The 19061-nt window shown below is 39.4% G+C and overlaps 1 protein-coding gene, 1 non-coding gene and 1 pseudogene across 3 annotated transcripts in view; 1 reads left to right on the top strand and 2 right to left on the bottom strand.

Annotated features, from left to right (window-relative positions):
• Nucleotides 1–19061, bottom strand: part of Kpna4 (karyopherin subunit alpha 4) — a 50492-nt gene that overhangs the window by 9468 nt on the left and 21963 nt on the right. For both annotated transcript variants that reach the window (XM_040752652.1, XM_040752653.1), the window contains exons 6-13: nt 18897–18992; nt 18195–18280; nt 16237–16323; nt 13691–13860; nt 13563–13607; nt 10294–10425; nt 6828–6956; nt 4988–5092 (exon numbers count right to left, since the gene is read on the bottom strand). In XM_040752652.1, the coding sequence (XP_040608586.1) occupies nt 4988–5092; nt 6828–6956; nt 10294–10425; nt 13563–13607; nt 13691–13860; nt 16237–16323; nt 18195–18280; nt 18897–18992 (850 nt within the window). The remainder of the gene's footprint in view (nt 1–4987; nt 5093–6827; nt 6957–10293; nt 10426–13562; nt 13608–13690; nt 13861–16236; nt 16324–18194; nt 18281–18896; nt 18993–19061) is intronic.
• On the top strand, nt 2825–4136 carry LOC121142253 (annotated as a pseudogene).
• Nucleotides 6279–6586, bottom strand: LOC121142523. Its single transcript, XR_005879565.1, has one exon.

Here is a 19061-nt window from a genome sequence, read left to right as displayed (position 1 = left end):
AACAGATTCATAATATGAATGAAATAGTAATAAAGCCTTCTAATCAAAACAAAAACCTGAGCCCAAATGGACCACAGAGAATTATACCAGATTTCCAAAAGTACTGACAACCAATACTCCTTAAATTATTTTAAAAAAAGCAAAAGAAATAGAAGAGCAGCCCCAAGCTCATTCTATGAAGCCAGGATCACTCTAATACCAAACCCAGGTAAAGACAAAAAAAAAAAAAAAAAAGTTACACACCAATTTCTGAATGATACAGACTCAAAAATTCTAGTAAACCCAATGCAGGCAAATATCAAGATCATCCACCATGATCAAATTTGCTTTATTCTGGAAATAAATGCAGGGTGAGTCAAACTTACAAACATAGTAAGTCATATAAATATATTAAAGAAATCATATGATCATCTTAATACATGGAGAAAAACCTTTGACAATACCCAACATGTTTTGACAATAAAAGCCACAGACAGCAGAAATGGAGGGAACATACTTCAACTTAAGAAAGATTATATATAGGACAAACCCATAGCCAATATGGAGAAAATCTTGACGCAATCCCATTAAGACTAAGAATGAGACAGTCTGTCCATTATCCTCCTCTTAGCCCCTGCCTTTTCAATACAGCACTGGAAGCACTAGCTGGAAGCAAGCGAAGGAAATTAAAGGTATACAAAGAGGAAAAGAAGTCAAATTTCTGTATTTGCAGAAGAGCTGATATTATACATAAGAGATTTCCAAAATTCCACCAGGAAACTTCTAGAACAATGAACAATTTCAGCAAGCGGCAGAATACAAATCCAACTTACAACATCAGTAGCCTTTCTATAACCCACTAACAATCATGCTAAGATAGTAAGAAAAGATCATGGATGCAATCCCATTTATAATAGCTTCAAAGACAAAAAAGTTGTGAAATCTAACAAAGAAATCTTGTTTAAAAACAACAAAACCAAACAAACCCAAAACTAATCAAGAGGTGAAAGACTGCCACATACACACAAAAATCAAATTTCTGAAACAAAACAAAACAGACAGATACTAGAAAATGGAAAGACATTCCATATTCATAAACTAGTAGAATATTGTGAGAATAACCTCCCACAAAAAGCAACTTATAGATTCATTATTCATTATCATTAGCAATTAATTTCATCTCAGCCCAGTCAGAACGGTTTAGAATCAAACAATTGACAACACATGATGGTATGGATGCTGGAAAGGAAACCATTCATTGATAGAAACTAGTGTAGCCACTCTGGAAATAATCGGTACAGATAACCTCAAAAAGCTAAAGAGAAATCTACCGCAATGCCCAGCTATAACACTTGTTGCATATGCCCGAAAGACTTGACATCCTACTCCACAGATACTTGCTCCACAGATGTCCACTGACGCCCTATTCACACTGCCAAGTAAACGAAAACAACTTAAATGCACTTCAACAGATGAATGCATAATGAAATGCAGTACATATACACTATGGAATTCTACCTAGCTGTAAAGTAAAATGACATGAATGTTGCGCAGGAAAATAGATAAAACTAGAAAATATTATACGGAGTGAGGTAACCCAGAAAGACAGACAGGAGCCTCATGTCCTCTCTCTTGAGCAGTTCCTATCCAAATCCTCAGACGCCAGTGTACAACATGGAGGAACCAGGAAATTACACAGGGATAGGGGATGAAAGGAGAATGACAGGTTACAGGTGATGAAAGGGGGATGGGAAAACGGGGAGGAAGGACTTCAAAACAGAAGGAGAAAGAGCTACTGGATCTGACCTGAATGCCTCCTTTCCGTGCTCTAGCTTCCACAGTACTAAAGTACAAACGCTTCAGAGAGAAGCAATCAACAGTCCTATCCAGCCATGTGATACCTACGAACCACAGCAAGAACCAGCATGGTCAGAGACCCCTCAGTGTGTACCAATAGCACTCATATGTTGGCAGTAACCAGCAGCTACCTAACAGGAGGAAATCATGCTTGATACTAGAAACCTGGCCAACTACTCAGGACTAGTGATCTTAGAAGAGAACTTAACTACTGACACTTTACTAGACCAGCACAATTTATGTATGCAACAATAACTTATATATGCAACAACAATAAATGGATCATTAATTTCTGACTGATGTGAATGTGATTACATTCTAAAATCTATTTTTATACCCACAGGTAAGCATAGCTCTCACCCCTCAAAGCAGCCTGTCTTCACAGCAAATGGAGATCAACACATTATGGGTGTCTAGCTCCCAGTGATAATCTAAAACACAACCCCTGAACCTTAGTTTCAAGGAACATCATGGAAGTTAGGGTTAGAAAGACTAAGAGCCTGAGAACCCGAAAGTCTGCCGGGAGATTATGTATCCTAGAAATCCTAGAAATGACAGGATACATAATGAAACCTGAACACTATGGCAGCCTGAATACAACCCAAGTAAGACCTGTATCATGTTATAGTAATGCCATAGGTTGACATTTCATGGGGTCCCACCCCCAAAGAACTACAGGCAACTAATGACTGCTGGGAGACAGAAAATTAGCCTATCCCAGGGATGACCTTCCTAATTAGTGATCCAATAAAAAACGGTCAGCTCTGAAACTGTATATATACAAGCAACAAAATGGATCCAGCATTCTGTATTTATATATTTATATTTATATATGTAGCAATTTATCAATTTGTGACAGCGTAGGCGGAATAGAAGAGGACACGGAAGGCTGGAGGGAGGAAAGAGGGAAAGTCATGTAACTATATTTTAATTTAAAAAAAGAAAAAGAAAAGCTAAAGAACTGTGTGCAAAGTGGGGTAGATATACTATGGCGCTTAGCAAAAATCACTCGGAGGGTGGCGGGGTGATCTTCAACAACACTGAGAGCATCCTAATGTCCTATGATCATGCAGGGACCAAGGAAGGCGCTGTCTACCATGCTCCGTACCGTGTCATCTTTCTATCTAAGGGGAAGGATGCCACGCAGTCCTTCATGATGCTGTTCATCTGAGGAAGGGCTGTGAGATCAAGCAGCCAGTGTTTGGTGCGAACTTCATTAAGGGAACGGCCAAGGCTGAAGCAGGAGGTGGCTGGGAAGGGGCCACTTCCTACAAGTACCTTCACAGCAGGGGGCGCCATTGAGTTTGAGCAGGGATGCTCCAGGTGGCATCACAAGCCTCCAGAGGCGAAGGCCCTCATGGAGCCTATGGGTACCTTACATGCCCAGCGGGGCCTGTCTTTGCCTCGCCAGTAGCCAGTGGAGTGTACCCATCCCCCAGGCTAGCCCGATCCACCCCCGAGTTCTATCCAGGACCTCCCATAATGGATGGAGCCATGGGACAGGTACAGCCCAGCTCCCCAATCCTGGGCCTCTGGAGCGGCCCCAGGGCCCCTCCACTCTGCAGCGAAGGCCAAGGCCACAGAAGCAGCTGCCAGCGAGCGCCCTATTACAACCCGGGCAACCACACAATGTCTACATGCCCACGAGCCAGCCTCCGCCGCCACCCTTGTACCCACCAGAGGCCTTGCCCACCTCCCTGCCTCTCCCTGGATGGCCGCTCTCCCTGACTCCCAGAGTCTCCGAGGCAGCTCCAAGGGCGGCCCAGGAAGGGAGGGGTCTTCCCCAGCCCGGGTACCAACAGCTACCCGGAACTAGCCTGATGGAAGGGCGGGGCTCCTGGCTTCCCTCTCACACCTGGGCCCCGGGAGCCTGGGATTACCCCTTGTTCCTCACTGGAGTAGCTCCTCCACCACAGTCCAGCCCCTCAGCCCGACGGCCATGGGCTCATCAGACCAGCCTGTCTCCTTCCTCCTGGTGTGTGCCTGACCCTGGAAAGCCACTGTCCAGCAGATGGTCGTCCACGTTCCCTGTGGGCGGCCCTGCCCTAGTCACGCTCGCCCTGCCACACTTGTCCCTGTTCCGTCCATGGCTTTGGGAATTTTACCCTGAGCTTCCAGTAGCTGGTGGCATCGGAAGCGAAGCCACTGTAGCTGGGTGCAGCCCCTCTGCTAGTGTTTCTGGGAATCATTTCCCCTCTCCCCCTCACGAGGGGCTTTCCCACAGGGGCATTGAGAGTACGAGTCTGTCCAATCGGCACCTCCAACCATGTGACCTGAAACCTTCCATCTGCCCCTTGTGAGCTTCCTGTCCCCTGGACACACTAAGATTTGCTCTTGTTTGTTCCTGGTCTGGACGCAAAATGAGGACATGGTTATTTAAAGAGAAATCCCTATTTATTTGACACACACACAAATCCAGGTAATACATTAAATGTGAAATAAACCCAGTTTGCACCTTGATTTGTTTGCTACAACTGTGAAAGAGTAAATGAAGTAACCAGAAAAACAACAACAATTAAAAAAAAAAGAACTGTGTGCAATGAACCAAGAATGGGAGAGAATTAGAAAGTCACCATTTTGTCACTCTTTAATTAAATAATAAATCTAAGCAATAATCAATGGCTATCTGAAAACAAAATAGTATTTTCCAAACCTTGGCGACTATAAGGAATGAAATGGCACACAATAGCACATTCACTGACCACTGGATTTTGGGCAAGTGACTTGCTCATGCAATAGTTTCAACTGTCAAGTGGACATAAAACCTCCTGTTAGACAATCTTTGGGGACGAGGCTCTTTCTTTCCTCCTTCCATCTGAGTCCCAGATAAAACTCAGAACCCCAGACTCACTGGCAGCTCACTGGTGAGCTATTTTGCTGGTTCAGCTTGTCATATCAAAAGAGGTAATATTTACAAAATGCTTACAACAGTATGATAGCATTGACTACTGGTAATGACACCACGTGTTTTAAATTAATTCCAAAGTGATGGCTATCATGGGGAAGTAACGACAAAGAAGAGATGGGGGTTTTCAAAGAGAAACATTTTGTTGGGAGGTCGTATTTTATAGTAGTGTTCACACCACTGTGTAGTGAGTGTCTTATTAAACAGAAAAATACTTATCACATGACACCACCATGAGTTTCTTACCTTATCCAAAAGGTGTATTATCATTGGTACAAGATTGGCATCAATTACTGCCTGAACCTGCTGTTGATTTCCTGCAGTGATGTTGGAGAGGAACCAAACTGCTTCCTGTTGAACAACATGCTTTCAGTATTTCTTACTAGAACAGAGCCTGAGTCTATGAAAACTACTCACCGACTACTGCCCCACTGTTTCATTACTGAATGGGTTCTATAGTAAAATCTGAGAAACTTCAATTCTACGATCCCTTTTCTGTACTTAAAAAAAGAGTATCTGATTAGTAACTTTTTTGTTTTGTTTTTTAAATAAAGAAAGGGTCTCATTGTGTAGCTCTGGATGACCTGGAACTCCTAGAGACCCACTTGCTTCTTCTGTCTCCCAAGTGCGGAAATTAAAGGTGTGTGCTACCATGTCTAACCCTCCACACTTAATTTCTATATAAGAATATAGTTTACACATTAACTAATACCTTTCTACATTTTCTTTGGATAAATCACTACTGGCTTCTAATTCAAGTCACAATGAGTTAACTCTTCTAAAGAATTTTTATAGGCAATGCTGTCTGAGAACAGTATGACTTAAAAGAAGTTTGGCTGAACAAACACAAGGAAGATGTAATAAACTATGAATCCTAAAACTATTGCAAATGAGATTCAGCACCCTTTTCTCAAATAACACACTTTATTCTACTCTCCCTAGTTTACCTTATCTATCCCAGTAGATAAATCTCAATTAGCCATGACAATGAAGACCATCAAAAATGCAAGTGAGTTCTTTTAGTGTCCTTATTTATAATAGTCATTCATCATACCAGTTCTCAAGAACTAAATGTGGAACTAGTTGTTGGTTTGCTAGATTAGTCTATTTTAATGACCTTTGAATGCTTCCTTCAACACCTAAGATGCTATGCTATTGCTAGGATGATAGTGACCACAAGTGTTTCACAAGCTTCAAAGATAATAAATGCATTACTAGGGGCTGGAGAGATGGCTCACAAGTTAGGAGCACTGACTGCTCTCCCAGAGATCCCAAGTTCAATTCCCAGCAACCATATGGTGACTCGCAACCATCTGTAATGAAATCTAGTGCCCTCTTCTGGCCTTCAGGCATACATTCAGAAAGAACATTCATAATAAACAAATAAATCTTTAAAACAAAATAAATGCATCATTACAATCCAAGTTAGCAATAAACAACAACAACAAAACATTTATCATCCTATGGAGGATATTATTACAATTAACCAAACTTAAATTCACCAATTTACTAATTAGTATTGTAAACACTAGACTCTCTGGATCAGATCACAGGACATTTAATGAGCCTGTTAGAGACGTTAGGGTGCTGGGCTACTTAGGTGAGCTGTTTTTGGGCTATAATCATCGGCAATATTGTAATCAACAACCCAATTATTTCTACAACAGCCTCAGATGCACTCCAATATCAGCATCACCATTCAGTGCCCCCTTTCATAGCCACCACACACAAACACACACACATGCATGCACTCACACTATTAAACTAGGAGAACTGTTCTACATACTAAAAATTTCCACTCATGACAACATTCAACACCCAAGTATCTCTATTTCATCATTTCCAAGAGAGCCTAAAATGTAATTTATTGGTGATGGTATAGTATAACTCAGCGGTAGAACATGTACTTGCTAAATCAAAGGCTTTGGTTGGAATCTAGAATCCCATGAGCATCTTATGAAGAGTGAGATATTTTCTCTTGGAGCCTTTAAACAGCATCTATTAAAAGTCCATGCTATAAGGACATTTCTCGGGACGTAATTCCACAGACAAAAGGTACCTTTTATTACTATTTTAAAGTGCTTACTTTGTTGATCTTCTCTTTGGGGTGGGTGAGGAGTGCTGGGAAGTGTGAAAGAGCATCACAGTTTAAAACGACTTGTGTTTGCTCATCAGTTCCAGTGACAATGTTGCCCACAGCTCGAAGCGCAGCAGTCTGAAACGGAAGGTTCAATGAGATTCCAGGCTTAAGTACTCTTTTCAACCAGTGTCAGGCGACTTGAGACAGATGCATTCCTTCACGCACACCTTATTTAATCTTCCACAGCAACTATCTTATCCCCTTTGAGCACTTACTCTAAATGAGGGACAATAGTAGTAGTCTAGAAACAACAGTGGAAATATGAAATACGTAAATTCTCGACCTTATGTAGCTTGAGTTATTTTAAGAGAATTGATATCAATAAAAGAGCAATTTTAGATAGTAATTACAACCATAAAGAAAAAGAAGTATTTTAATTTCCTGTTAATTTTTCCTCCCTGCTAGATAAATGATTCAACTGTTTAAACACATAAACTTGCTCTTTCAAGAACAGACAATTTAGTACTTACTAGAGTATTCTAAGCTGCACAACCAACATTAACATCAAATTACAAACATTTTTATTATATCCCAAAGAAGATATGTATCCAATAACTGTCATCAACATTGTCCTCAATCCCAGGTCCCTGGAAACCCCCCCCGCATCTATCAATCTGTATACTCTGCACATTTCATATAAACAGAAACAATTGTCGTGGCACCTAGTGGTACTCAAGTAATAATTTGTAATGTGGTTAGTAACAGTTTACTTCTGTTTTGGGGTTATTATGAATAATGCTGTAACAGACATTATATTCAAGTTTCTTTGTGGACAAATGCATATTCATAATCTTGGATATGCAGAACAGTAGGAATATTAGGTCACAATGAGCTCTGTATTTCACTTTTTTTTTTTTTGGTTTTTCAAGACAGGGTTTCTCTGTATTGTTTAGGGGGCTGTCCTGGAAATCGCTCTGTAGACCAGAGCTGGCCTCGAACTCACAGAGATCCGCCTGCCTGTGCCTCCTGAGTGCTGGGATTAAAGGCGTGCGCCACCACTGCCCGGCTTCTGTATTTCACTTTTAAGGATACTATACTCTAGTGCTGCCATAAGCAGTGTAGTCCCCTTTTCTGCATTGTTGCCATTTTAACTACAGTCTTTCTGAATGTGAATGATCTTCCAATTCAATTCACATTTCTTCAATGCTCACTGACCATTTGGACGTCTTCCTTAGCAAACTGCAAATCTTTTGCCCATTTTTTGGTTCGTTTTCATGTATACCTAAAGAGCCCAGAAGGTGTAGGGTCCTCCAGAACTGGAGCCACAAACGACTGTGAGCTGCTGCTATGAGTGTCCACAAGCAAACCAGGCCTCTGCGAAGAGCCAGCGCTCTCAGCCCTTTCAAAAAGTCTGTTTTTGAAGATGTAGATAGATAAAGAATATGCTACACGGCATTATAATTATGTGTAAATTTTAGGCAGGGTAGGGATATAGATAAAGTCTATATTGGGACTGGTTACACTATCTTTTTTCAAGAATTCTGACATGAAAGTTGAAAAGTTTAAGAAATGTCTGTTAGTTACCTGATAAAGTATAAAGCATTAACATTCTCTAAGGACTGACAAAAGGAAAACTCCAAGCCCCATACTCTCAAGCCACAATTCTAAGGCCAGTATTAAAACTAAAGAAGTACTCTGCTTGGTTTTTTTGGAGGGTATGTGAGTGCGGGGTGGCTAAGGCTGGCTGTGTCATCTTCCACCTCGAAAGTGCTGGTATCACAGAACTATGCCCAACATGAAGTAAAAATAGACTAAAACCAACAAACTTATCTAATGTAAATTTGGGGCTGGGGTAGGTGAGAGCTCTCGATAAATCAAATCCCCAGAACCCTTGTTAAAGAGCCAGCTGAGTCGTGTGTCCGCCTGTAACCCTAGGACAGTAGGGATGTCCTCCCCTGGCTTCTGGGTGCACACCTGATGCACATACACATGTGCATACACCACACACATACAAATCTTAGTAATAAACATATAACAGACGTTCACAATAAGCACACATTTCTTGGGTACTTCCTTTTTTAAAGTGTTTTTAATTAAAAAGAAAGCCTTTCTATTTTTATTTAGTTTGTGTATGTAAGTACATAAAGCTTGAGAGAGCAATGTTCGGTGTTTTCCTTCCGCTACTGTTTGTCACTTTCTCCCCAGAGACTCCCACTGGACCTAGAGCTCCCCGATACAGGGGATCTTGCTCTTTCCCCTCCCTAGTGCTGGGACCAAGGCACAGGTAACCACATGAACATTTATGTGTATGCTGAGGATCTGAACTCAGGTCCTCATGCCTGCACCTTTAAGTCAATGCAGCTCTATTGTTAACTACACACTAGTTTCACTGAAGAGCTGGCTTAAATTTGTAGGAAATACAATGGTTTTTACTCAGTCTCTAGAGGCTAAGGAAGGAAATTTTTAAAGATTTTTTTTTAAATTTAAGCTTCGTGGTTGATTCCAAAGTCCAGCTAAGGGCAAGAAAAAAAAATAACTAAGGCCAACAGCTTTCTTTATGTAAAATTAAAACTCACTATTTACCTTAGAAAGGTATATGTGGGGGGTGGTCTGCTTGCTTAGTATCCTTCATCATTGTGGTTTGACTATCTATGTGTTCGCGTGAAAACTAGACTATCTCTCTGTGGGTGTGGGGACTAAAGGGGTTTGACTATCTATCTCTCTGTGTGTGGTGAACTAGAGACATTTGACTCTCTCTCTCTCTCTCTCTCTCTCTCTCTCTCTCTCTCTCTCTCTCTCTCTCTCTCTCTGTGTGAACTAGAGGCATTTGACTATCTCTGGGGTGGGACTAGAGGAGTTTGATTATCTGTGTGTGTGTGTGTGTGTGTGTGTGTGTGTGTGTGTGTGTGTGTGTGTGTGTGTAGACACTAGAGGCTGAACTTTGCACAAGGAAGGCAAGTGCTATGCTATTCATCTGAGCTATATCCTCAGCTCCACCTACAACTTTTCCCTGATTGTTATATATGGAGCCTCATGAGATAGAGTATGTGAAAAGCCTTAAAAGTAAAAACATAATAGAGAAACAATTAGGAAGCCCTTACTTATAAACTGCACATTTCACTTCAAATCCTTTATCTTAGAATCAGTAAATCAGTGTTAACCAAACCTGTTAACAAGAATGGTTTCAGATGCCACCCAAGGTGCTACATGCTTCTCTAGAGTAAAAATCAGTTCTTCACAGCAGAGTCTCCCTGTTTGGCAGGGAAAGGAAGGTTCCTAATGAACCAGAGTGCTCTTCTCTCATTTCCTCCACTTTAAAATTAGGATAAACTAGCTCACCTTTCCCCATCAAAGGCACATTACATTGTTAAGTGAATAATACGCTTTACATTTTTGAAACTGGTAATCTTTGAATGTCATGCTTAAATCAATTAGTGGTGAGAAAAACCCATCTTAATGAAAATGAACTTACTTGAACTTTAACTTCCTGGTGGCTGAGTAGAGGAACCAAGTGAGGAACGATTCCGGAGTCTATTACCATCTGTATCTGTTCATTGCCAGCATCCGTAAGGTAGGAGAGGGCCCATACAGTGTCTACCAATATCTAATAAGTAAAACAGAAGTTCAAATCTTAAATGTTTTTTCATTTTAGTAATTCTTTTCTTTTTTTTTTGTGGGTGGGGCAGTTCAAAACAGGGTTTCTTTATATAGCTCTAGCTATCTTGGAACTTGCTCTATAGACCAGGCTGGACTCAAACTTAAGAGATCCATCTGCCCCAGTCTCCCAAGTGCTGAGATTAAAGGTAGGTGCCACCACTTGGCTATTTTAATTAGTAATTTTTAACCACACAACCAATCTGAGGGCTTTCTCGTCTTGCTTCAACTCTCTAGAACATCAATCTCTACTCTGTATCTTTAACTATACTTAGGATGTATAATCTCAGAACAGTACTGAATCTTAATTCAGCAAACTACAAAGCACATTAAATAGAAAAATCAACCAACCAACCAATCAAAGCAAGTAAGCAAACAAACAAAACACCACCCAACCTGTTTTTCTCAGATGTTCACAATACAGTATGATAGGTCCAAGTATATTGTAGCTAATGTATATGGTTAGAAAAATACACACTCATCCACCACACATACCCATCCACCACGCACAGTGGTTTATAGTACTTAGGACAGGTCAAATATATTTTAAAAATTCTCTAATACTATTGGTTCCTACAGGTATGCACACTACTGCTGCCGCCTGGGAAGTGGAAGGTAAGGCTTGTGACCCCATTTCTTAGCATGACATGTCTACTTTATTCTTGAGCTCAGCAGCTGTAACCATCTGCATAATACCGGGCCTGCCAATACCCTGTTATAGAAGGGAGAGAGACTCGTGGGGCATATACACCCCGCCAACCCCCTTGAGCAGTTAAAGGTTAACAGGAGAAAGACGGACATTTTCTTCAGTGGTACAGCAACTAGAAAGGCATTTCTAACCCTGCAAATACTCCCTCATGCATGCTCTTCCTGTAAGCAAGCCCAATGAAGCTTACTGGGTCACACACACACACACACACACACACACACACACACACACACACACACACACACACACACACACACACACAAGACATGACAGGTGAAGGGCATAGAATTCAAAACAGGAAGGAGATTATCAGGACAAAAGTGGTGTTGTGTGGTGGTGTGTGTGGAAGAGACAGAGAAGAGATCAAAACATATTATGTACAAGCATAAACATGGCACAATAAAACCTAATACTATCCATAACTGATGTATGCTAAGAAAAAAATAAAACAAAGGCTGAGACATGAAGATCACAAGTTCAAGGCTAGCCTGGGCTACTGACTTGAGTTAAAAGACAACCCGAGACACTACATTAGATCCTGTCTCAAAACAAAAGGTAAAAAGAGGGCTAGAGATAAATATAGTATAGTGGTTAAGTATTTGTCTAGTATTTGTTAGGTCCCAGGTTTAATTCTCATTGCCACAAAAACACCAACAAGAAAACACTACAGGCAATTTCTTAGAAGTTCCCCACATATTAAGATGAGGGTAATAAATATGTAAAAACAGTAATATCTTAAAAATACATATTTCATATAGCTGTAACTATGGAGTGGCTTTGTGATTAACTTATAATAATAACAACGCTTTGACACACAGAAAGTCAGGTGTATCACCTTTTTTGTATTTAAAACTCTACTTCAAACTGTGGCCAAAGGATACCAAAATAGCATATAAACAACACAATTGTTTGCCAAAACAAAAACACATTCAGGAACAGCAACTATATCTGGAACTCTAAACCTTTTTGAACTCTGTATCAAAAAGCAGAGAAGTTTAAAAACCTCCCAATTCCTAAGCAATAATATGCCACAAAAGGGAGCACGGCATTGGCACAGTTCCTTTGGAAATTGAAGAGACAGTTGGGCATGGTAGAGCATGCCTATAGCCAAGCTCTGAGGAGACGAAGAAGGAAGAACAGGCGTGCAAACACCCTAGTTACACACTGAGTGTGTGTGTGGGGACATTCAAGAAAGTTCTAAGGACACACACACACACGCACGCATTTTGCCGTCCCCCCCCCCCCAAGAAAAAGAAGTCAGCAAATAGCATGAGATGGTGGTGCACCTGGGAGCTTAAGGCAGAAGGATTTTGAGAGAGGTCAGCTGGAGCCATAATAGTGAGACCTTGTTCCAATAAGTAAAACAAAACAGAACACCAAAACCAAAGAATTTATGCAAAATGAAATCAGCACATATAAAACAATTTGCAAATTGCAAATCTTAATTTGCAAATATATCAGGATTTTTGTCTGGAGTTTCATCATAGGCTAAAGTTTGTTGACAAACACACACAAAAAAAAGTATTTTGGTCATGACATCTATTAAAACTGTATACATTCAAAGGCCCAAATGATAACAAGTTATTAATGTACCTAGATCCAAATTCTACTTCAAATCAAACTAGAGCTCTTCTATGTCTGTATCTGACAAAATTTATAGTAAGATAATTTTCTCTTGCTTCCTTGAGATCTGATTTAAGAGTGACTAGTTCTAATTTAAGAAGGTTATACATATAGTAAGTACTATTTAGTAAATGATATATAGTATTTGTGAAAGACAGCCCTAAAAAGAATGTTCAAGACTCATTAAAAGTAAAAACAGGCACAATCTCATCTACAGGTGGACAAAGGAATGGAAAGAACAATAACAAAGTTGTTTTACACTCGAATAGTTACAAATGTTACTGCAAATCTTTGAAAAACAGAACACTGAAATTTAAATTTAACCAAAGGACTCCGCTGTTACTGGAGAGATAACACTAAAAAACGGAACTGAAAAGCAACAAGTTTTCATAGTCTGGCATATGTATATGAATACAAATTCTTGTATTTAAGCTAAATATTAATTTACACTTCGAAATAAAAAATACCACCATATATTCTTAGATAGGGTAACCATAGAGGTCATGAATAATCAGTAATGATAGTGAGAGATGACTAACTGCATCTTTATGACTGGCTTGATTCTTCACTGAACCCACAGTTTATGATATAGGAAACAGTAAATGTATATATAACATACATACCTCAATTCTTGAAATGTAAAGGTATCAGAGAACACAAGTACCTTATTTTCATTCTTTCCTACATCATACAGCAATACTAGTACATATGTATATATACATACATATATAAATATATAAAGAGAAGTTACTCACATTTACATCTGTGTGATGAATTAATACACAAAGAGCTGGAAGAATCTGAGGAGAGAAATATGTACAATTCAAAATATACACAGATTAAAAAAAACATAATGGTATCTAAGTATTTTTCTTTTGTTTACCTCCTGAATCGTTTCCATTGGTGGTGGCGGGTCTTTGTGACGACATAAATTGACCATAACCCAAGTAACATTTCTTAAGAATGTTATAGGAATAGACGGACTTATGAATGAAAGCAGAGGTTTTACAACTCCAAGACTTATCACATAATCTCTACACTGGGGCCCATCACCTGTAGAAGGATTAATTTAATAAGATAAATCAACAGTAAGTCTTTTCAGAAAACATAAAGCACTGGGCACTTTAGTTTTATATAAAGGTTTAGAAATTTAACAAGTAGGAACTCTAGGTCTTTGAGTCAAGAGAAACAATGCAAGTCAAACACTCCTATTACATAAATCTGTGTCTTTAAGCTGCTCGCTCACAGAATGAACCTATGCCCTCAAGTGTGGCAGACCAAGAATTCTTTTATATACCTTAAGCAGACATCTGTTACTGTTACCTCAATGACTCTTCCAGTTTAACAAACTTTCAAATTAATGCAAGATACAGCAAAATAACTTGAGAAAACACATGCAGAATTCATAGTTATGATCCAATATTGAAGTATAGTGTGGTGGCACAAGTCTGAATCCTACTGTTTTGGAGGTGGAATCAGAAGAATGAGTCAAGGCTAGCTTTAGCTACACAATGAGTGCAAAGTCAGCCTAGGCTACATGAGACCCACTATTAAAGCAAAACTTAACAATTCACAAGAAAAATTTTCTTGCACGATAATATCTGGTGATGTATTTGAGTTAATTCCAAGATGTATCTGGAATTAAAAGCAAATAAAACCCCAAATACTATGATGTTCCTTTAACCTGTGAGTATCAACCACTTTGGAGATCCAATTATCAGATAGCCTTCATATCAGAGATTTACATTCCAATTTGTAACAGTAGCAAAATCACAGTTACAAAGTAGAAATGAAGTAATTTTATGGTTGGGGGTCACCACAGCATGAGTGACTAACTGTATTAAAGGGTTACAACATTAGGAAGGCTGAGGACCATTGCTTTAACAGTTTTATACCTAAAACTTGGTTTAAGAGCAAAGGAGGGAGGCACTTAGATGTGCAACATCATGTTTAAAGGTAGAGTGCTCTATACTAGTAAGTTTACAGGTCAAACTGCCCATAAAAATTCCCAATCATAACATTTTCATGTTGGACCTCAAACGGGGACAATAAAGAGCTATCAGAACAATACTAATACTTACATGCAACCAATTGTGATGACACATACCCGTAAACCCCAGAATTAAAGAGACTAAGGTAGGAGAGTTGGTCTGAGTTCAATGCAACCTGGGCTACATAGTGAGTTCAAGGTCAGCCTAGGAAATATATGCTGCAGTACACATGTAAACACACATACACACGAAATAACTGAAATGTCATCACTTAAAAACAATCTCGAGGGCTGGAGAGATGGCTCAGCGGTTAAAAGTACTGGCTGCTCTTCCAGAGGACCGGGGTTCAACTCCCAGCACCCACATGGCAACTCACAACTGTCTGTAACTCCAGTTCCAGGGTATCCGACACCCTCACACAGAATATATACAAGCAAAGCAAAACACCAGTATACATTAAATAAATAAATAAAAATAAAAACAAAACAAACAAACAAACAAACAAACCCCACCAATCTCCAGAATCGCCCTTAATCAAAGTAATAACAATTCTAAAAAGGGATTTTAAAGACCCCATCCTCCGTAGCTGAGGTCTTGAGCTATAGCAGGAACACACTAGAACTCAGATTCCACTTTTCTACTATTGGTTCCCTGATTTTTTTTTTCAGACAGGGTCTTGCTATATAGTATAGGCTAGCCTTGAACACACAGCATTTCTCCTGCCTCAACTTCCAGAGTGCTGGGATTAGTTCTTTGAATTTAAAAAAGTTTGGATTACTATATCGTCCACTAAACAGACATGTTGATGTATAGCTGTAATCCCAGCAAATGTGTCTGTGTGTGTTTAACAATAATAGTACTATATTTTACACATTACTAAATTGAAATAAAGTTTAATTTTAGACCTTTCAAATGTGTTATAAAGGGAAAAATTATTGGTTTAAATTTTGCCTATTATTCCCCCCCCCCCCTTTTGTGAGACAGAGTTTCTCTGCATTGTTTTGGAGGCTGTCCTGGAACTTGCTCTATAGACCAGGCTGGCCTCGAACTCACAGAGATCCGCCTGCCTCTGCCTTCCAAGTGCTGGATTAAAGGTGTGCGCCACCAACGCCCAGCTTGTCTATTATTCTTAAATGGAGAAAGTTAATAATAAAATGGGCATTGATATGGAAAAAATATCAAATAATTTATGTCTCTTACAAACCTTTAAATAAGAGTTGGCTACCAACAAAAAGATATGGTAATTTAAGTCACAAATATGTTCCTTCTGTTTACTGTTGCTTTATATTTATATAGTTATGCAATTAAAATTTCTCTGCTAATTTCACAAGAACTGGAAATGACAAGAAATTACGTCTCGACCACTAGCAGTCATTTTTACCGGACAGTGTGTGATTTATCTGACTCACTGGGCCAGCGTTCTAAGTTTTATACAAACCTATGATATTTCCCAGGGCCCACACTGCCTGCTCGCAGACATTCTGATGGGATGAACGGAGAAGCCTCAGGAAGAGTGGCACAGCATCTGAGAGAGAGAAACACACAACAATTAAAGATAAAGAAAGCAAAGCCCCTTCAATGCTTTTTAGACTCAGACTCCAAGAAAACAATACAAATACCAAAACTATTTTAAAACATCACTTTGTTAAATAATTTTGTGGAAAACATCAGAGTAAAATTTAATATATAAACAATTCCAAGTTAAACTCCCTATTTCATTCACAGTTAATCTTGGACTTAATTAGAATTGCTTGTTTGGCATCAGAGACTGAACCAGGGCGCTCTGTAAGCTGTCCTCATATTCTACTACTGCACTGTGGCGCTAGCTCAGACAGAATTTAATTCCTGACAGAGTAAGTAATACCTTCAAACTCAGTGAAAAAGCCCGACTGTTTAGGCAAGTTCTGAGAGAGAGAGAGTGGGGGGGGGGAGAGAGAGAGAGAGAGAGAGAGAGGAGACAGAGAGAGAGAAAGAGGAGACAGAGAGAGAGAGAGAGAGAGAGAGAGAGAGACAGAGAGAAAGAGAGAGAGGAGACAGAGAGAGAGAAAAAGGAGACAGAGAGAGAGAGAGAGGAGACAGAGAGAGAGAGAGAGAGAGAGAGAGAGAGAGAGAGAGAGAGAGAGAGAGAGAGAGAGTGTGTGTGTTGTACTTGAGTACGTGTGGTATGTGTGGATGTATATGGGTGTACTGGTGAGGTGCATATGGGTGTGCATAAGTCAGAGGATGATTCACAAATGCCAATTATTTCCTTCTACCATCAGGGTCCCAGGGAGTAAACTCAGGACATAAGTCTTGGCAGCAAGTACTTTCCCTGATGAGCCATCTCGCCTGCCTTGCTTAAACAACTTTTAGATGGGGAAATTTAAATTAGCAGGAGTCCTTAGGCTCCTGATTCTGTTGCTTAAGTGGATAGCAAACACAGAAACTGGTCTCCACAAACCTGAGCAGACTAACATGCACTGGCTTTTCTTCCTATCTTTAGACAGAACTGCAAAGAACAGTACATAGTTTATATGTATGCTGATCGGTCATGCTCGTGATCATCTATTATTTTTGTATACTATACAGGAAAGCAATGATAAGCAAATCCAAAGTAAAAAATACCTGTAATTCTAGCACTCAGATGAAGGTTAGAAGCAGGAAGATGAGTAGTTCAAAGCTAGCCTGCCTACATAGTGGGTTTCCCTAGTCAGTAAGAGCCATGTAACAGACGTCAACAAGTGAGTGTGGGGCTGGAGTGATGGTGGAGCCATAGAGACGACTGACTGCTCTTTGACAGCACCTGGGCTCAATCCCCAGCACCCACTGCCTGTAACTCCTGCTCCAGAGCATCTGGTGCCCTCACACAGACATACCTGCAGGCCAAAAGCCAATGTACATAAAATAAACTTAAAACATAACAAAAAGGTAAATGGTTAAAACAATTGTGAAAGACAACATGACACTGTGATAGGACCATAATAAAATCTACCCAACCTGTCTCTCTACACATAAAACCAGTTCTAGTAGGATTTAAGGTAATTTGTAACTAATATCACACATGCCAGGATGTGAAATGCTTACTCGTTGGATAATATATCTACCCACCTCTTCTAAATCACACAGAAAGGAATCAAAAGGACTTTGGCAAATGGGTTTTAGTCAATAAACAAAATGAGTAATGTAACCTACTCAAGGCAGCTGTTTCAACGCCCTGACTTATAGGTAGATATATATCTTTTATGAGGATCTAGAGATTGTTTATTTATAAGATGGGGACTCAAACTCATGATCCTTCTATGTCAGCCAATAAGGCCTGGGACTGAAAGCATATGCCATAATGTCTGGCCATCCCAGGTTACTTTTTACCAGTAAGGAGGAAAAAAAACCCGCACAATTTTGCTACTAACAACTTACTGGACTGAACCACGGCTTGCGTCTGTTCAGAAGTTCCAGATGCAATGTTTGTCAAAGCCCATGCAGCTTCAAACTGTAAAGAAGGACTACCAAAGAACAGGAGATTTTAAATCACACAATTCACTTCACCCAACTGTTTACCAACCATTTCTTCACTTCAGTATTTAAATGTTACTCAAGTTTATTAATCCATCTATCCTTAAAAACATAACCCAATCATTTCATTATGAAATTAGACATGTCCCCAAACGCCCTTCTTAGTAGTCTTAATTTTATCTTTACTGAAATCGATATTTTCATGAGTTTAAATATTTACCTTGCCAGTTTTGAAAGTTCACACATTAAAAATACTTTTTAAATTTGATTTTGGATTTTACCTTGATTTTAACTTTCAATTCTATCCTGTAAAACTTTTCTTTCTTTTTTGTTTTTTAAAGAAAATCTCTCTCTACAAAGCCCAGGCTGGCTTTGAACTGAAACTTCCAAAGTTTTCAGATTACAAGCATATATCATCATGCTTGGTTTTTGTTTCTGAGACAGAGTCTCTAGTCCAGATTGTCCTGAACTCATTGTGTATCGCTCAGGAACACTTTCAACTTCTGACCCTCCGGCCTCTACCTCTTGAGTCTTTTTCCTAGATTAAACTAGAAAATCTACCCTTTCAAAAGATCACATTCTAGTTTAAAATAATTATATACTTACTTGTCATCTCTTTCAAGACAATGAACTAAAATAGGCAATATTCCAGATTTTATTAAATCATCAATTGGTGGATTTCGATCACTGGACAAAAGCTTCCTGTAAGATAGATACCTCTTGTAAAACTTAATGACATATATTATTACAACTAAATTCAAATTCACATTG

The sequence above is a fragment of the Mesocricetus auratus genome, unplaced genomic scaffold, assembly GCF_017639785.1.
Source record: "Mesocricetus auratus isolate SY011 unplaced genomic scaffold, BCM_Maur_2.0 Super-Scaffold_100009, whole genome shotgun sequence".
Classification (NCBI taxonomy): Eukaryota; Metazoa; Chordata; class Mammalia; order Rodentia; family Cricetidae; genus Mesocricetus; species Mesocricetus auratus.
Note: the sequence above shows the minus strand (reverse complement) of the source record. Positions and strands in the feature narration are given on the sequence as shown.